The 19,654-nt window shown below is 42.1% G+C and overlaps 1 protein-coding gene and 1 long non-coding RNA gene across 2 annotated transcripts; one reads left to right on the top strand and one right to left on the bottom strand.

Moving 5' to 3' along the window:
• Positions 1-4,302: 4,302 nt before the first annotated feature.
• otx2b (orthodenticle homeobox 2b) lies at positions 4,303-9,686 on the bottom strand. Its single transcript, XM_003453049.5, has 4 exons — positions 9,432-9,686; positions 7,182-7,389; positions 6,441-6,592; positions 4,303-5,937 (listed from the first exon to the last, which is right to left on the bottom strand). The coding sequence occupies exons 2-4, from the start codon at positions 7,276-7,278 to the stop codon at positions 5,314-5,316; spliced, it is 873 nt and encodes a 290-aa protein (XP_003453097.1). The 5' UTR covers positions 7,279-7,389; positions 9,432-9,686; the 3' UTR covers positions 4,303-5,313.
• Positions 9,687-9,903: 217 nt separating this feature from the next.
• Positions 9,904-14,125, top strand: LOC102079108 (uncharacterized). The gene is made up of 3 exons (XR_270116.3): positions 9,904-10,822; positions 11,447-11,562; positions 13,819-14,125. It is a non-coding gene; the product is annotated as an uncharacterized LOC102079108 (long non-coding RNA).
• The last annotated feature ends 5,529 nt before the right edge of the window (positions 14,126-19,654 follow it).

Here is a 19,654-nt window from a genome sequence, read left to right as displayed (position 1 = left end):
ATATTGAGGCCTTCCTCACAAAAATTTAAAAAAGCTGGGAATCAAAGGAAGGCTGTGAAATATTTTAATTTTACTTTTACGATGATGAAATGCTTAAGCAGCTCGGATAGTTTTGGTTATTTTTTAATGCATTTTTTTTTTTTTTTGCGCTTGAAGCCATATGTGGCTCAGTTTAATATATTATGCGATGAAATCATATGTGTGACCTTTTGAGCCATATTAACCACCAGTTACACTTCCCTCCTCGTGGTACGGCACCATTAGGATGACGCGTAATCCACACTGAAAGTATTTCCATTTTGTCTGGTGGAGAGATTTTTTTAATGTCTGGGAAACATTTAATCCAAAGAGTTTTTAAAAAATGCTGAATTTCAGCCTTTTTAAAATGTAGTTACTGTTACAAAATAAATAAAAATTAAATAAAATCATTGCAGAGTACAAATTTATCATTTCTTATATATACATTTGTGTCTAAAATTGTTTTGTTCAGTAATGGATGGACATCCTCTGCCCAGTCTTAACTAGGTGAGCTTTATCTAACTAGGTATTAAGTTGACCCATAAGTATAGTAATAATGTGTTTTTTAACATATGCTGAGGTCTGGTAATCTTCTTACGGGTTTGATGGGGTTTTTTCTACATTTCTGAATAGCTTAACAAAATATGCCCCAGTAATGGATGGTTGTATCCTCATCCATCACCCTCCTCCCAGCTACTATAACTTGAAATAGGCCATCAAGTGGCTAATGAACTGATAAGCCCTCTGTGTCCTGTGGGGCTTATGAACATCATAAGCCAAATGTTTGGGCATATTTGGTGAAACAGTTTTTTTTTTTTTTTTAAAGAGCACTTACAAGGGCAAAGGACCCCGTTGACCCAGTAGCTAAAGAATTTTTAAAAAGTCTCTTCACATGCTTTCTTTTTACCACAGAAAGTTATAAATCGCTGCAGGCCGTGAAGCAAATAACGCTGAGGATATTTTTGAGGTTACAGGTTCTGCGGTGCTTGCTGCTGCTGCACGAACAATGTGTGGCCCTTTGCATTTTGAGACCTCCTAGTCTAGCTTCCTAGTATCATTATCAGTTTTGGATCTCTGTAAATCCACGGATTTGTGTGAGCAGTCTGAGAAATTAAAATAACATGCTTTTTACTGCGCTTACTTCAAATCTCTTTAGACTTCATTTTTTAAAACATCTAAATCTGTTATTATGTAGGCTATACAAAACCCCTTTAATTTAATCTTTGACAAGATTATCAAATTAATTGATGATGTCACAAACTTAAATAATTTCAGAAAATGTCGACTAAGCCTGGATAAGCACTTTCAAGGGGATACTGCTGGATTAGCTTAAAATATTTATTTATTATTTTGTATTAGTTTTTGGCACATTTTCGCCTGAAAATCATCATTTTATTGATTTAAAAAGAATTATTACATTTTTTAGCCATAAATATATACAAGTATACTATATGTACAAAGCATGCAGGCTTTTAGACATGTTTTAAGACATTTTTTTCTCAATTACTGTTTTTTTTAATTAATTTTTATTCAAAGGCATTAAATAATGTTTACACTTTTTCCAAACCTGTCCAATATTCCTAGCCAGCTATTTTAATAATCTCCCTCAGTAATAAAAATTGGTGTTCTTTGCATTTAAATGAAAAATTCACTGAGTTCAGCAGCTAATATTTATATCTCTCCCTTCTTCTTCTTCGTCTTTTCTTTTCTTTTTTTTGCCTTATTTTATAAAAGGATCACTTACTCTCATCTGTCTAATTTTCACAACCCCCGATCAGACCACACACTCGGTTTGTAATCCTCCCCATTTCCTCCCGCGGGCGTTGAGGCCTCAACCGGCAAACTTTGCGCAGGCCGATGATGCAGAGGATGACTCGCAGTTGTTACAGACCGGACAGCAGACCAGGGGATGAGGGGCGCTGCGCGGCCCGCTGTTAGACAAAAACCAAGAGGGATTAATGCAGCGTCTGTTGGTCCCATATGCTCCTCAGGACTGCTTTGGTCTTGATTAAAACTCATTGTAGGCTGTGTATGAAGTATTGAAGTATTGTGAAGGCCGGACGCCTAATCCCTCTCATGACTTGTGCACTTTGGAGACACGAGACTCCAGGGTCAGAGTAACAAGCGGAGAAAAGGAACCTTTCAGCTGCTATTGGATATATCACTCAGCATTAAATGCGAAAATGACAAGTATGTTTACTGTTGGTGTGTGTATGTATTTATATATAATTCTTCTTGTCATGTGCGGAGGCCTAAAGTTAATTATGGGACTCATCATTCACTTTCAAGAATGCACATTTATTCCGACTGAGATTGTATCTGTCATAATGTTGTAGGTTCTTTACCTTTTTCGATGCCCTACACTTCTTTTGTGATGTGATGCTGTATGATTAAATTTAACCGGGTTACGAGGCTTTTGGTAGTCTCTGAAGGGAGTCATCTTCAAACCTTTGCCATGCTTCTTATTCTCCAGTTCCCTTTCCTGCACCTTGTCTCGGTCTCTTACAGTTTTTTCCCTTCTTGTCTGGCATTTGAAAGTGACCCTGCAGTCTGAACCCCCTCCCTCCATCCTCAGCAGAAGGAGTTGTTGAGGCATCTCATGAATATTCAGTCACCCACTAACCAAAGCTATTGTTTCCGAGTTCAATTGCTTCATTGTTTATGACCATAACGAAATACATGTATGTTGCTAAACCTGGCGGTGCACTGCGCGAACTTAGGCTGTAATTTACTGTTGAATAACGCTGCAATCTGCGTGTGTAATAGGCTAAATTAAAAGGAGCATCCAGCAGTGAGAACCCATAAATAATCTGCTGTTTGTGCTTCAACCTTGAATAAGTTATACGGCCTGTTATATAATTAAGTCTTTCTAAACTGCAGTTCAACCTCATAAAACAAACACACACGCGCACACACCTATTTTCTGACCACGCAGGAGTGGAATCAAAGTCGCTCTTCTCTTTAACGCTTCGATTATTTCAAGCAACGCTTTTAATTAGTGTGATCCTTTAGCGGAGACTCCAATGAAAGAGAGATTATTGGCAATGTCAAGGATGCTAATTGAATGTTGGACTTCTAACAATTAGCCCGCTGCACAACCATGTCGAGTCATTATAGATCCCATACCCGCTTTGACTTTATTGTCTGTCGTCTTAAAGAGAAACGTCGGACTTGAAAGTTGGAGCAATAAAAAGTAAATAACAACAAACCCTCTTTTAAAAACAGCTTTCTCCTCTTGAGTCCTAAAATGTATTGATTTCTTTTTTTCCTCTGGACATAACCTCTCCTGTGCACTTAATTAAACACACCGCGCATGTGGGAAAAAAAAGTTACAGGAATATTGTGCGGAGTTTTTCTTGCCCTCTTTTTGAGCCAATTTCTTACTTTTGTACAACTGCACTGCTATAAGCACTTCTTAAACTGTAAACCCCACAACAGAGCAAAACAAAATAAAGTGTTGTATATTTTAATTTATTTTTTGCTCATGTGTATCTCTTACTGGTGTACTTTCAGGGCAGTGAAAGCAAATTAGCGTTGTTTCTTGATATATTGATGAAATATCAGCGCGCTTGTGAGACATGAAATATTAGCCTTTATATTAAAGAGCTCATCCAGGGATCAGGCGTGGAAAGCCATGCCGCGCGGGCTTTGAATAGGACCACGGCTGCCCTGCGCCCCAGAGAAACCCCCGCCGGTAAAATATTGGGATTAACATCTCTTGGAGTCCGGGATTAAACACTGCTTTCTCAAACCGCACACTCTCTTTCACTGTCTGAATTGCACTACCGGAAACAATGCGGCATTAATTCGTTCTTTTTTTTCTTTTGCGATGAAATAAAGGGAAAGGAGAGGATTAGGTTATTACCACTATGAACACTGGATGGCTCTGAAACTCATCGAAAGACAACACATGGGCGTTAATGCGTTGGGCTGTTTTTAAGACGTGATAGAAAAACTAATTACGCGTGAGAAAACAGAGTTTGGTCGGCACGCACAAGTGTAGGCTAATTATTACTCAGACGGCCATTATTGGCTTAATTAATGCGAAAGTTCTGGTTTTCCCTCTTTGCCTCATCAGCCACATGTACCACCGCAGCATCGGTTGAAAAAACATTAGCACCCACAAAGGTTTTGTTCCATTTTTAGGGCTTAAAGTCGTAGAAAACGAAGAAAACCCCTTAAACAACCGCGATTTTTGCGCACATTGCCAGGGTTCCACTTTAATTTCCAACACACACACACGCACACGCGCACGCACACACAGATCGTCTATTGATGAAAGAGTAAGCTCACAGGACCTTTATTCATGTCTTTTCAGCGGTGAGGTCACACCATCTTTGGAGCCAGTAAAGGATCCACAATCACCGTGTGTTGAGATCAATGGAGGGGAAGCAAGTGTAGAGCTCTCAGCAGCCGAGAGTCTTTTCCAGTATGGCTAACCCTTGATAATTACTACCATCCACCATGTGCTTGGAAAGTCTCGTCTCTCTTTGTGATGCAGTAAAATAACCATTAGCATCTTTCGTTGGTGAAAAAACCCCAAAAGAAACAAAAACGAAAGAAAACAAAGTTAGAAATCTAATAAAATCACAGCAGAGAGTCCGATGCGAGGGGGGGCTCACAAATTGCATACAATACAACAGATCACAGTTTCGAAGGCTAGCACAGATAAAAATAAAAAAAAAAAACACATATGTACCATTTATATAAGACGCACACTGATTGTCTCTTAGAAACTACATATTGATTCCTTATAAACACTTTTTTTTCTTAAATAAAGTAGTGCATCCATGTCCACACGCCATCCTCATGTCCCTCTGCCGGCAGGGCGGCAAAGTTGTTTAAGAAGCTTTAAGAAGGTCTGTCCATCCCGAGCACTTCAGCAGGACTATTAACTTGAGTTTTGTTCTTTTACTTCCGTGGCTGTGGTGTGCTTTTCTTTTTGAGTCCACTCTGTGACGTCCTCAACAGGTGTTTTTTTGTTTTTTTTTTGTTTGTTTGTTTGTCTGTTTTTTTACGCACATAGGTACGCACTGACAGATAAAGAAGAAGGGCTACAACCGGTGAATAAACGGGAGGGGGGGGAATCTCTTTGCCAGTGCTAAAATACATTAACTTCTCCTCTAGGAGGACCAAAGACCATCATGCCAAAAACTAGAGGCCCCCCTGAGAGCCCTGCCTCGGTGTGCCAGGCTCACGTTTTACCCAGTCTGAAGTGTTCTGTTGAGGGATGGCAGCGCTGTGTCTCGTGTGATCGTCACTGTTTGTGCACTTTTTGACAGCTGATTGCTCGGTTCACAGGACCTGGAATTTCCATGAGGACGTTTGATCCTTATAATCCAAGCAATCGGCATTGAAGTTCAGCTTCCACGACGCCGCTTGGTCCTTATAATCCAAGCAGTCTGCTGTGGAGTTGAAGCCCAGGCCGGACGTCCCGTATCCCTGGGTGGAGAGGGACGCCGGGGACTGGTTCAGATGGCTTGTGACTGCGTTTGTGCTCATCGGACTGAGAGTTGACCCCGGGCCTGACAACTGGTGGTGCATGGGAGTGAGGTAAGAGCCGCAGTCCATACCCCCGAAGTAGGACGTCGACCCGGCGTAGCCCTGGCTGTAGCCCGAGGCCTGTGTGTAGGTCATCGGATAAGACCTCTGCATGCAAGAGGAGGAGGTAGATAGGGGATCTGAGAGGGGAGAAATGGACGCCGGACTCCATATGGACACTGGCGCGGTGCTGGTTGAGATGGCGGGGACCGTAGTGGTGCTGGTGGGGGGTGTGAACTGGCCGCTGGCCCCGCTCTCCGAGCTCACTTCTCTGGTTGGGGAACTTTTCTTTTTGGCAGGTCGCACTTTGTTCTGCCCCCCATTCTGCTGCTGCTGCTGCTGCTGGCGACACTTTGCCCGCCGGTTTTTAAACCAGACCTAAAGCAGGAACATAATTGAACACATTCATTACAATGTCCCCATAAATACTAACCAAGCTGTACTAACCATTTAAAATAGGAAAATAGACTATATAGTTCCTCTTTCTTTGCCCCACTAAAATTATTTCAGCGTAATTGGAACAGTTTCCTGATAATTGAAAGATGATAAAACATATATTATGCTGTTCGGGGGGGGGGGGGGGGGGGGGAAAGCGTTTTAGAGTACATATAAAGCAAAAAAAAAACCAGCCATCAAAAAACAACATTTTTATGCTTGTGTTTCCTTTTAAATGAGTCAGAAATATATTTTCCCCCAGATTAAATCAAATACAAGTACAGCTAAAATACTATATATTTAAAATACTAAAACACTTTGGGTCCCAGAGTGAAATGTTTCGTTTGATGCTTCTCAAATTAAAATAAAAAATAACAGAGCCAATTTTTTTCCATTCTACAATATATAACAATATTTTAAATATGACTTGGCTTCAGTTGACTCACCTGTACCCGGGATTCAGGTAGATTGATTTTCAGCGCTACCTCTTCGCGCATGAATATATCAGGATACCGAGTTTTAGCGAATAACGCCTCCAAAACGTCGAGCTGTGCGCGCGTAAAAGTAGTCCGTTCTCGCCTCTGCTTCCGTGGAGTGGCTGTAAGTGCAAGAGAAACACAAATCGCATATGTTATTTATGTCTACATGTACAATAAAAAAAAAAAAAAGTCATCAAAGGCAAATTTGAAACTAATTACGCAGGAGTCCTGTGAGAGTAAAAAAAACCCGGTGGCAAATTGTAGCACTTGACATCTTTGAGTCTAACGTGCCAAAAAATTTAATGCAAACATCAAAGTAATTTGCCAGTAATTTCCTCTGGAGCCACATCTAAAAATAAAATCACACACGGAGAGACTTTGGGATTAGTCCTCACTCCAAGCTGTGTGCGCTAGAAGTTTGCTGTAGACTACTTTCCATCACCTTTTGTTTGTATTGGTCTGGTCAGTCTAATAAATGTATTTATTTTTCTTAATTTTTTTCCTTTATTAAAAGATATAATAATAATAATAATAATAATAATAATAATAATAATAATAATAATAATAATAATAATTCTTCATTCCTGAATTAAAAAATAATGTATATGAAGGGCTGGTTAATTGCTGTAACATAATAGCAAGGAGCCCTAAGTCATTTTCAGGCTGCGTGATCACATCTTATTTAATTTTCAAAGAGGTTAAACATACCTGGATAGCCCACTGATGGATGTAAAAGATCCATGCCGGAAGTAGTTAAGCTGAGGCCATTAACTGTGTAAGGTGGTTGCTTTAGATACGACATCATGCTAATGTTTGTCTGAGTGCTGAAGTTGGAGAAAATTTTGAAAATTGATGGAGCTCCCGAGGAGTATTCGGTGTCCTCTGTTCGCCGTGTGGTCCGTATTACACCTGGCACCTGTTTAAAAGAAGAAAAAGAAAAGAAGAGGAAGATGGATATTCTCGTGAAGTGATATTAGCTCTATTTACGTGACGCTGTGGCGAAATAAGTCCTCTCCAGAGCGCATGGCTCTCCTCAAAAAGCACCAGCCACTTTTCCAGCTGTCCTCATCTTTGCAACCCCCACACGACCTCCCACGATTAAGAAAAAAGAAAATGAATAAAAAGAAAGGAGCCCTGTGATTGCAACAAGTTAAAGCCACTCTCTCCTTTATACAGTGAAATTAAACACCATGAACTGAAGATAAATCTCTTCAAAATAAAAGCTAAAAATAAATAAAAGTTGCTGGCAAATTATCTATTTTATTAGGAGCTAACTTTATTTTTATTTTTTAATATTATTTCTTTTATGTTAACATTAGATTGTATGTATGTAATAATCGATTGGATGAGAAGAAAAACAGCTGAAGTTGAACTGATTATTACTAAAACGTGTGAATCCGTTTAGTCTGAAAGCACACAGTCAACATTAATAAATACTTTTTATGATTAAGATTAATATGCGCCGATATTGAAGTGATTTAGAATAAAAATTACTGAATTTTCAGGTTCATTTAGTGAATAAATTATGTTATTTTTATGTAAGGAGGAGATCATTTTAAAATATTGAATCAGTGAAAGAAAAATGGACACATACTTTCTCGATACACATTTATTTTTTTGCAGTTCCTTTAAATAAACAAATTTGCTCCTTGGTAAATTTTGACTGCTGTCACTTCAACTTCAGTGAACCTCACGCGTTATCCCCACTGTGCCTCTTGATTAGTTGCATTTTTTTCCTTTTCAATATCCAACGGTTTTAACCCCCTCATCCCAATCTGTCATACTTAAAACACACCCGTCAACCAATTGCGCGCACACACGCTCGATAATAATTACTCTGTCCAAGAATTAATTATCAGAAATGGTTTTTTTTCTTCGTGATTTAACAAGGGAATCCAGGTGGCAGCTAACCGAGCTGCAGTTTGGTGTGCGTACAGTCCACAGAGCTTCCTGCAAATCAAACCCGGCTCTCTTTCTTTATATTCCTTTCCTGCAAATCCTCGTGCGTTAATTATGATTTCATCGCAAATTTTACTAATATAAAGTAGGAAAAAAGTATAAAGTATCAGCAAAAGTAAAGAAATTAAACTCTCGTAGATATTTGCTTGATTGAGCTAAACTCCTAATTGTGACCCCCTCCCCAAACAGGATCCATCCAAATGAAGTGTTGGTTTATTGTCTTATGAATTATTTATTTTCCGAGGCAAAGGAGAGCTAGAAGACAGAGGAGGCCCAGGAATAATTTTCAGTAGCAGGCCCGAATATTCCTCCTTTTCTTCTTCATTTTTTCGGTGAACTTTTCAGCCTGGACGCCTCCACATTTTTGCTTCCCTTATCCTGTATTAATTTACGCAGAATACAGGAGTGCAGTGTGTGTACGTGTGTGAAATTTTTGTCTGAAACTTGACTCAGTAAACATGGATAGACGCCCTTGCAGTCCTGGATCAGTGAGTGAGTGTGAAATTGGTAAAATATGACCTCCAGGAATCAATTAATTATTTAAAAGCCCATTATTACATCAAGAGAACTTCAGCCCAGCGCTGAGTCTGGTCTTGCTTTCAGTATCAGGAGCTATCACAATGTAATTTTATCACTTAGATGTGATTTACAATATTTCCGTTTTTTCTTTTCTTTTCTTTTCTTTTCTTTAATATAATAAATCAGTTTGTTGAGTGCACCCATTGCACCCGTATTTGTGCTCACATTAAATCAGTGACAGCCTGGGTTTAAGACGGTTTATTTAATGCCAACAAATATCCTGAAATCTCCTCGCTGGGATTTCTTTAAGAGTCTTCGTGGGTTTTTATTTTAGCACCAGTTGAAACGTTTTGCTTCCTCTTCTAAAGAAAACGATTAGGCGAGGAAGTGATCAGGTGAGGAATTACAGGCTTTAACTAAATTTCGATAGTGTAATGATAATAATAATAATAATAATAATAATAATAAAGCTGAACTTACCTTGGCAGGGATGAGTGGAAAATTCTTTGTCTACTTGGTGTCCTCCGGGAGAAATAATAAAAGTCAGTAGAAATCGACGACGTCCTGTCGCATAAAAGGAAAATATCACAAACCCGAGCAGAGCAGGAGCAGCCGTCTTCACTGGAGATAAAAGTTAAGCGTTGAGCGCCTACATGAGGTTCTGAAGCGTTGCGACAGCGGCGGAGTGAAGGAGGGAGGCTGCATGTACGCCTTTAGGATTTGTTGGTGTGTTGTGAGTGAAGTGGTTTGAGTTAGATTTTGTACAAAGTGCCAGCCAATGGGAGCCGCAGGACTGAGCTGAGGTCTGTCTCTGTCTCCGTCTCTCACACTGGTGGGGAGGGGTTTTTTTTTTTTCCTTTCTGGGAAACAAATGTCTCCAGCTACTTTTTTTTGACGCACAGTCTTCAGCCAATGGCAGCGAGAGGGCGACTGACAACATCCCCATCCCACCGCAGAGAGGGCACACTGATAATAAATAAACGGTACGCCGTTGGATGATGAGAGGTGGAAGGAGTTTAAAGCAAAGAAAAGTCAGTTTATTTCTCATTTTATTATATTTTTCATGACATCAAAGAAAGCCTTAAAGTAAGAGATATTATATAAATAAAAAAGGGGGAAAGAGGCGAAACATATCCGAAAAATAAAGACTTCTCAGAGCATTTAATGTATGTCGAGTATTTTAGTGGGAAACTCTTTTTAAGCGTTTATAATTTCACACCCTCGTCTTTACTTTACGAGTTTAAATACAACCACAGATGTTTTATTATAGAATAATATCACGAAAGCTTCCAGACAACCGATCAATATTAAAAGTCGATTATAAAATGTTTTATCATCTCCGTTGAGGCACCAGATAAATCTGCAGAAGAAGACCGGGAAATATAAGTAGAATTAAATATGTAGGGAAACCCCAAAAACAAACAAAAAAATTAAAAAAAAAAAAACCCTAAAAAATAAAAAAAAACAAAAAAACGGGGGACCAAAGCGGAGCTTCAAAGCTGCACCGTCCTCTCACATTCCAGCACGTCGTAAAAAAAGGGGGATTTAGAGCGACTTATTTCCTTAAAACTGTCCTCCCATCCACTGAGCCAGCCAGTCTGCTACCGTCAGCCCGCTGCAGGCCCTGCACCAAAATGTACCCACAATATTTCCAGGTGGGTTCCCACCGGGGAGACACCTGAGCGCCTGGGGATTCACAGCCACCGCACCTGCGGGGTACAGCCAGCCATGCAATTACACACATACAAAAAAAAAAAAAAAAAAGCTTCTCCGTTTGGCGACGTGCGGAACGACTTTTCACTGACTGCACTTGAAACGGTTCCTGCAGGAGGAAGATGTGCTGGAAGAGAAACAGACTTCTTTATATGAAGGTAGGCCTCTTTTAATTCTGTTTAATGTGCCGAAAGTGCATTTTTGTAGATTTAATAATAATAATAATATTAAGAACAATAACACTAATATCAATAATAATATTAACTATTTATTCATTCCATTTGTTTTTACCTAGTAACAGCTACTTAGTGCAGGGTTGATGTTATTTCATATTTACTGGAGGACCAACAAGCTGCAAGGGACACATAAGCCTCCTCTACGTCACTTGAATTTTGAACCTGCGTGCCCATCTCAAAATAATATGCCGAGGGTTTTTGTCACGGCTTGGTAAATGTATCATCTTAAGAGGCTTTGTGGAACACCTACACACACACACACACACACACACACACACACACACACACACTGTGCGCTTGCACGGACACACCCGCTCCACTTCAAACAGATTTGAATATTGATTTAGATTTATAAACACAGACAGACCGTGGGCTTTTATGACTCGTCGCTTGCCTCTCTCCGTGGCTCGTGTGCAAGGCCGGAGTCAAAGGTGCAGTGACAGCTGCCGAGAATACCGGTTCTCTCTCAGCCTCTGGAGCTCACACAGTCTGACGCACAGCACACCTTATCAACTTTGCAAAACTCAGTGACATCTCTGTTGACAGATTTCGATCGTGGGGAAGCGGCGGCGTGGATCACGAAGCTGGATTTCTTTTAACAGCACAGCCGAGGGGAGAAAAGTTGGGAGATGTTTGAGGAAGAGGAGCTGCGACACATTCAGGTAACCCTCTTTGTTTATTTATTTATTTTGCAACTCGTGCTTATTTTTTATTTTTATTTTTGAAAGCTTAAGAGGAACTGCCTCATCTATTCGAAAAAGAGTCTATTAATCACTTAATTTATCACGTAGAGGCAAATTTAAACGGGTGGAATAATTAACTGTTGGATAAGTATTTTTTTTTTTAAATTGTGTTGCTGTTTGCTTTATGACTAAAACAGCAAAAATCATCATAGCGCACAAAGTGTGAATGAAGTCCTGCACTTTCTTCAGGTTTTACATGATTTCACACGAGGGTGTGCTTGTGACTGTTAAAGTGTGCAAGCCTAAATAAAAAAAACAACAAAAACAAACAAACAAAAACAGTTTGCCAGTAAAACCTTAATTTAAAAAATATTTTGTTAATGTTTCCTGTTTGGCAGCTGCATGCAGAGGGTCTCAAACTGCGTGAAAAATGATGACGTCTTGTGCTGTTATCTGCTGGATCTCACCGTTTAAATTGCTAAATAATTTATTAAACTGTAAAGCCTGGCCCTCCTCGGGGACTTTGTATCTTAAAAGGACGTTTAAAAGGAGAAGGAGTTAAACGCCTCTGGCGAGCAGCGCTCCCACTGACTCCCGGCTAATTGACGACGACTGCTTTTATCTCCGCCTCTGCTACACTCAACCTGAGGGTGAGGATTTCACCAGGCCCGCTCCAATCTGTGATTTCTACAGTTAATGCGTAGCCATGCATCTTTTCAAACGCATTGCGCAGGCCCTGGATGTTTGACCCTTGTTTGATAGGGGGGGAAAAATCGCATTTTTAAGATTGGATAATTACAGGCAATACAGACCCCAATCTCACTGCTCTGTGCTTTATCCAGGCGTGGAAAAGAAATAATCAACACATTATAGAATACATAAACGCACTTAAAAAACAAAAAGGTGAAACTGGAAAGTCTAACAAAAAAAGAGGAAAAAAAGGTGTAAATTTCCTTAATTTCAAATAACATATTTGCCATAAAAACAGCTTTTCTCGCATCTCTTCTGCTTCTCTTTCCCCACCTATAGTTTCATATTCGCATGGCTGAATACGAGGAATGTGTTGGTGGAATTCATTCTCAGCTTAAAAAGAGACTTAAAATGGGAACAAAATCATGTAAAGCATTCATATAGAAACGATAATCTGTAATGTCAAGAAGAGCCTTTCCTTCTGCACATAGGATTTCAAATTTACCCCCAGGAAAGGTTGATTACACTTCAGTCAGCCTTTATCGTTCAATATTACTTCTGCTAACATGCTCTAGTTTTTTCTCCCCTCTTTATTAAATACACAAAGTTATTATGTATAAACCAACTGAAATTTTACTTTATAGAATTAAAACTATTACCATCCATCCAGATATCATTTAACTGCCAAAAAAATAAATAAAAATAGGATTGTTATGCAAATGTAGTAATGATGTTTTAAACTACTTTATTTCAAATTGTTTTTATCGCAGCTGAGAGTTAAGTTAATGTAACGATTGAGGTTAAACTCTATTGTTTATCAATGATGCAGGCAGTAATTACTGTAGCTAGATATTTGGTGTGTGTGTGTGTTTTTTCTTTTTTTCCCTTTCTTGGTTGTGAGTGTGTGGGTGACAGAGAGAGGGGAAGAAAGAGAGAAAGATGAGCTGGAGAAGGATAATCACAAGCTGTATTTTAATTAGCCTGGCAGGTTTGATGGATACATGCAACCACTGCTGCTGCTGCAACAACTGCATAGTGAACAAGATGCCTAAACAGAGGGCTTTCCCTGCACTCTTCCCTTATCACAAAGGAGCTAAACCTTTGTGTAATGTAACATGTAAGTGACCCCAGAGGTCATCAAAACACATCCAGTCCCCTCCCCGGGGATTAAAGGGGCAGAACCTCATTCAGTGTCTGTTTGGGAAGAGTTTGCTAACACGGAGGCACACAAGGCATGTTGATCTCCTTAAGCATGTGCAGTTTTATAAATTTAATTTAGGCTAAAAGTTCTGTTTAAATGATTTCAGAGACGGGCACGGTGTCGGATAAGTCTGTGCTCCAGTTTTCAAGCTGGTGCTAAACTTGGGAAATTCTGGGCTTTCTTTCCCGCACATTTCTCCATAAATTCAAATGCAGTGCCGCCATAATGGCACAGCTCTGTGTGTGTGTCTGTGTGTGTGTGTGTGTTTGCCAAGTTCGTTCTTTCCATTAATATGACAAGTCTTTTAATTGCTGCCATAAATGTTTGTGTTGTGTTTCACGCAGGAGTTTGCCAACAAACAAAACGGATGCAATTAAACACACACTCGCCTTCAGATCATCTTTGAGGAGACAAAGTCGAGTCTGGTGGAAAGCCGACAAGGACAAACAAGGAGGGAGAGGACTCTGCTGCCTCAAGGTTAACGCTGACTGAATGAACTCTCGTCTTCACACTATCAGTCTCGCCACAAAGACACATCACTCATTGCTTTTTATAGCATCTGTGCTCTTTTTAGAAGTTGACACGATGCTCAGTTGATGTTTTATTTTTGTATCATTGCAGAAAAATTAAACCAATTTTATTTATTGACACGCCTCTGTTTATTTTGTGACTTGCAATTAATTCAAGGTTAATATGCAAATAAAGAGATTTATGTTGCCATCACTGTAAGAGCACCGCTATGCTCTGCTTTCCCCCCCTCTCCTTTCACCTAGCCCTCTTCTCTGTGTGCTGCTGAGGTGTCTGCGTGGCGTGGTAAAACCTGCCCTGCAGACCGGACCTCTCAAGTCTTCAAAGGTGGAAGAACTCAATGTGGGGGATTTGTTCAGGCTTATTTGGTAACCTAGGATTTGAATTGGATTCTGGGAAGCATTCATAACACATTTGGAAATGTTACATTGTGTGATTTCGTGTGTAATCCCCATAATAAATTTTAGAAATGGTCACAGCACTTGCACAACTGTGACTATTCATGATTTATCAAATGGTTTTCTTGTCTTGCCTCTTGGGGGTGAGGTGTGTGTGTTGCCCGGGGGGAATGGGGGAGGCGATCTCAGAGCCGGCGAAGAGACGATTCTTCAGTTTTAACCTTTCTCTCAACATTTTTTTTTCTTTTATGTTTATTTGACCTGAATATGTGATAGGGTGAGCCACCATGCTTCCAGAGCGATTCTCTCAGACCCCCCAACAGCACTGGAGCATTTCAACCTCTAGTGGATTATACCTCCCTGGGAGGAGGGTTAGTGTACACACTCACACGCACACACACACACACACACTGTAGGTACAGTTTATTAAACTTGCTGTGTATTTTATAAAAGCCACAGTCATACATTAGCACGCCGGGCTGCACATTTTATTGCAGTTGAGTAGAAAACTGCAACTACAGCATTTTATATTTGTAGCAAGCCAGTTATGTAATATGCAAAAATCCCTCCAAGCATGGTTTATGACATAGAAAAATATTCCTTTTTAAACTCTATAAAGGTCCTTAATGATAAGTCAAATACTGGGGTCTCCTACTAAGAAACCATCTTTGGAATTGTAAGTTACATATCAGCTCCAGGCTACTTCTGATGCCTCCAAATTTAGCTCTTTCTCACTGCTTTTGCCCTCTCGTATAAAATGTCGATAGAGAACCTTTCCCCCCTTTCAGGAGATTAATCTGGAAAGTCACGATCAAAGAGATAAAGGAAGAGAAACAATAAGCGGAGCAAAGCAGGAGCGGAGGTGGATGCTTATCATCCTTCACCATCCAAAATGAGCGATGTGTACTTGCAGAATCGATAGCTGTTTGCCAGATGCTCCAGAAGGAGCCCAAAGGGAGTGAAGAAAGTGAACTTCTGTGTGAACATATATTTTCGGGGCTCTACTATTTGAATTTTGTGTCTGGTGTGTGTAACTCTCCCGCCATGGATTGATAAGAGTGAGAGCTGTGTGTGTGTGTGTGTGTGTGTGTGTGTGTGTGTGTGTAAGTAAATGAGTATTTGTGCCCTGTCCAAACCCCACTTTGTTTTGAATGACACTTTGGCGATGCCCCCAGTCCCCCACTTCGACTTCTCAAGCGTACCCCCTGTCAGTGCCAACTCTGCCAATTCCTCTCATGTCTTTAATATCTCTCTTTGGGCCCTTGGGTTTTGCCAGTGAAGGCTCCCCAGTGACAGTTGGACATTGCCTTCACATTTGGGAGACAGCGGCGGGTGTCTGTAGCGTTCCCAGCCCTGGGCCTGTGGGGAATCTGTGATGGCTCGCCTGTCAGCCGGCCCCTCCCCTGTAATTAGGAGAGTAAACACAGCGTCTGGCTCGGCTTGGGGGAGAAGTAGGAGGGAGCGGAGGAGGGGACCGTCCGGCTCCTGTCCTACTGCTGCTTGAGCTGTCCAGCAGTAGCTTTGGATAGATAGCCTGTGATGTGCAGCCCCTTCACATCCTTGCAAAGGATGGAGATGCGGAGGAGAGTGCAGCCTGTTAACGTGCTGAGAAACATCAGTACCTTGCTGAGCATCAGTGAACCAGCGAGGAGGCTTTTCACTAAGCTGAACCTTTGTTTAGAAGTAGAAAGAAACGGATCATTTAAGATGATCTGAGAGCTGTTCAAAAGAAGTGATGAGAATGTTGATATGGGTAAGCTGTGCACAGAAAGGTGTTCCTTGTACTTCTTTAACAGTATAATGCTCATTTAGGTCTCTAGGCGATAACATAACACCACTACAAAGCCTCATCTCCTCTCTTCACCTCACTCCTGGTTGCTGGGGGGACTGGTCAGCTGCTGGAGGAATGTGTTGTGGGCTGGAGTTGTAGCTGTAGCTCGGGACCAGCTTTGGGGGACTGCCATGCTACCCTAAACCAGCCACTCCACACTGCCCAGGCAGGGAGGTGGGCTGCGGGAATGCTGAGACCAAGAGGGGAGGAATTTCACTGGTTGACCTGCCAGAGAAATGCCATGCAGAGAGCAATGAAGAGAGAAACCTAAAATGAGAGCGAGAGACAGAAAAGCATATCTCAGCCAATTGAAACGCAGCCTGTCAGTGTCATTTTGGTTTCGTAGGATGATTACTGATGATGGGCCAGTTGCTGAATGAGCTGGTTGCCACACAGACACTGTGGCACCACATCTGACTTCGATCTTTTCAGGTTCAGCGGGCATAACCAAAGTAGCTTCAACAGTTTATAATCAGCACATTTAGAGATGTTTCCCATTATTTACCATGCAAATCATCCATCTGTCTTAGTGGACGTTCGTTACTTGAACGTGATCAGATGTATTCGTGTTTTTGCGTAAGTAAAATTTAAATCAGATGGTGTGCACCAGTGTGTACATGTGGCGGAGATGGAGTACAAAGGAGGAGGGGCGCTCTAAGGCCCAGCGTACTTGCCAAAGTCTTTACGGCGCCCAGAGAGCCATGCTGCAGCATCATGGTCCACAGCATGGAAAGACATGGGGCAGATGGGTGCAGTGTAGCAACTCAACCTCCCCCTTCTCCTCCCAAATGTGAGGCAGCAGTGGTGGGAATGGCACAGTGTGAGAGGGAGTCTGAGTTCAGGGCTGAAACAGAAAAGCTGTTGGAGGGGCATTTGGGGGCTGGGAGAAATTGGGGACTGAAAGCTGTTTTTTTTGGGGGGGGGGGGGGGGGGGGGAGTTTGGGGAGGGGGGAGGCACTGGAGAAGCTGTTGGTGGGGCAGAGATCCTGCAATGGAGAGGGAAAGCCAATCCCCCCTGTCACATCCCTTTGAAATCCAAGTGCAGGGGCACGAGCCCAGGGAGGAGTGGCAGCGTGGCCCAGCGCCTGGGCAGACAGGCAGTCACCGCACTGGGCCGCAGTCCAGCTCGCCTGGCCTGGCCCCTTCCCACTGTAGCCCACCCCGTCTGGACCAGGCTTACGGGAGTCAGGCAGCCGACCCCCAGTGGACAGGCCGGAGCCCTGCGCTACTGAGTAGCATCTCAGATCCTCTGCTGGGTTTGAAACAGCAGCAGAATCCCCCAGGGAGAGAGGCCCTGCGGAGCTTAGGAGGTGCCTCCACTGCCTCACAGCTTCTCCTGCACCCAGGCCTCTGGATGGGGGCCCAGTGTAGTCTGCTGCTGCTGATAACCCCCACCTCACCACCAGGCCGTTCTGCCTTCAGGGCCCTGTGCAGGTCCACACATCCCCATGGCAACAGTGGCAGGGCCGTCCACACAATGTGAGTGGGCAACAAGCCAAGTGCTGCCAAATTGGGATGAGGGAGAGACATTTTGGGAGAGTGCTCAATCCTGAATCTTTTCACCTTTATGTTGTCTCTGGGTAATCGTGTTTTTGGCTTCAGTGAGCTAATATCAGAGATTTGGCCAGAATGAACAGTGGTCAGCGGCACCAGAGACGAGTGCACTTTTGGGAGGTTCCCCGCCTCCCGTGTTTCTTAAATTCGACGACTTCTCTTCAGGCTGGAAAACATTACTTGTCAAATATTGCTAACAGCAGCAGCAGGCATTTATAAAATTAAACCCTCGGGTGGGCTGATATATTCCGAAGCGTTCCTTGTGTGTTTAAAGAGACCTTGTCAAGGCAATATTAAGCCTGCGTAAACACAAGTAGTTCAATGACATTCGCAGCAGCCACCTAAAGTTGATTCCCCACCCCCTCCAGCCACTGGGAAGATACTAAGTGGTTGGGTGGTGTTTACTGAAAGTGGATATCTGCTGTTTGTTTTGTTGTTCTGCTTCCCGACCGTAAACACTGCATAGATTTCCTTGAGTGGTGTTTGAAACACATTTGTGTGTGCGTGCCATGTGTTATATTTGCTGATAACAGGATTTACTCAAATTGCGAATCACCAGTTGAGAAAGGTTAATTGTCAGTGCAAGTGGTAGAATGGGTACATGCAATAATTATTAGTCTAAGTTGCTTTATTATTTAATGATGCTAATTAGGCATTAGCTGTGGTCCCCTTTTTGGATCACAACTTCAAATGCATGTCAAATTGCATTAAGTTCACTTTGACATCCATTTATCAAACTAAAGGAATGCTGTTTTGTAGATGTCCTTAGTGTGTTTATTGTTGTGAAACGGATCTGTTCTCGAGGTACTGATCAGGAAATTAGCAGAGGGATTTTTAAGAAATGGCTCATTTTATTTGCTGTGAGGACAATGCATTTTATGATTGGTGCACTTTTGATGGTAGTCTTAGTAGACTGGTCATTTACGCTTGGATCAAGAAAGATATTTGATACATGCACAAAAGCGGAAATTTGAAAGTGTCTTTTCAGCTGGATTTTACTCCACTAAGACACACAAGGTTTGGTTTGTGTGCCACCCATGTGGATTAGACTGGCATGAATCTGGCATTAAGGTTAGGTGGAAAGTGACAAGGAAAGAAAGCAAGAGATCAAGGCATGACTGCCAGTGCATGTCATTGCCCTACACTCTCATCAAATAGCCCCGTGCTGCTTATGTTGCTGCCCAGACGCAAATTAATTTGGACGCCTGGAAAGACTGCAGAGCCCGGGACTCATCTCTGCCCTTTAAAAAAGAAAAGGCACCAGCGGAGAGCACTCTTCCAACAAGGGGGTGGGCAGGGGCCAAGAGAGAGGTTTTGATGGATTTCAGTGGAGGTCAACAGAGTGTCTGAAATAAGATGGGAGGGTACAGAGGACATGGTTGAATATGCTTGTCCTGCTATGATGACAAGATGGCTCAGCTACCACTGTGCCACTGGCCTCCCCCTGCTTTCATGCTTGCCTCCCTCCCCCCTGGAAGCCCCCCACCTCCCCGCAGGACACCAGTGAGGTAGAGAGGAGAAGCAAGCGGGGGGAGAAGAGTGGGGTGCTGATGGTTAGCTGCCGTTTAATCTTCTCCTTGGCTCACTGCAGATTCTTTCACTACATGCCCCTCTCCCTCATCTCCCCAAATCTGTACCTGCTCATCCCTGGGCCCGCTTTACAGGGGAGCTCTTGATCAGTGAGGTGATGGAGAATAGCCCTCGTCACACACTCCAAATAGGATCAGATTGCCTGGGAGCAAAAGGTGAGAGCTACATGGAGCTTGGTTAAAATAGAGGAGGTGGTGGTGTGGAGATGCTTCAGCAACCAGACACTACCAGGAAATGAGCTCAGTTTGAGATGGACTTTCTAGTGCTTGGAGATTTCAG

The sequence above is a fragment of the Oreochromis niloticus genome, linkage group LG19 (genome assembly GCF_001858045.2).
Source record: "Oreochromis niloticus isolate F11D_XX linkage group LG19, O_niloticus_UMD_NMBU, whole genome shotgun sequence".
In the NCBI taxonomy this organism is placed as follows: domain Eukaryota; kingdom Metazoa; phylum Chordata; class Actinopteri; order Cichliformes; family Cichlidae; genus Oreochromis; species Oreochromis niloticus.
The sequence above is the reverse complement of the archived record's forward strand: the minus strand, read 5'-3'. Positions and strand labels throughout refer to the sequence as shown.

Bases quoted from the DNA above. Each gene is read 5' to 3' on its own strand.
- otx2b (XM_003453049.5), bottom strand. From the start codon at position 7,278: ATGATGTCGTATCTAAAGCAACCACCTTACACAGTTAATGGCCTCAGC. The intron at 6,593-7,181 runs GTATGTTTAACC...TTGCACTTACAG, and splicing joins TCCATCAGTGGGCTATCCAG to CCACTCCACGGAAGCAGAGG. The intron at 5,938-6,440 runs GTGAGTCAACTG...TTCCTGCTTTAG, and splicing joins TACCTGAATCCCGGGTACAG to GTCTGGTTTAAAAACCGGCG.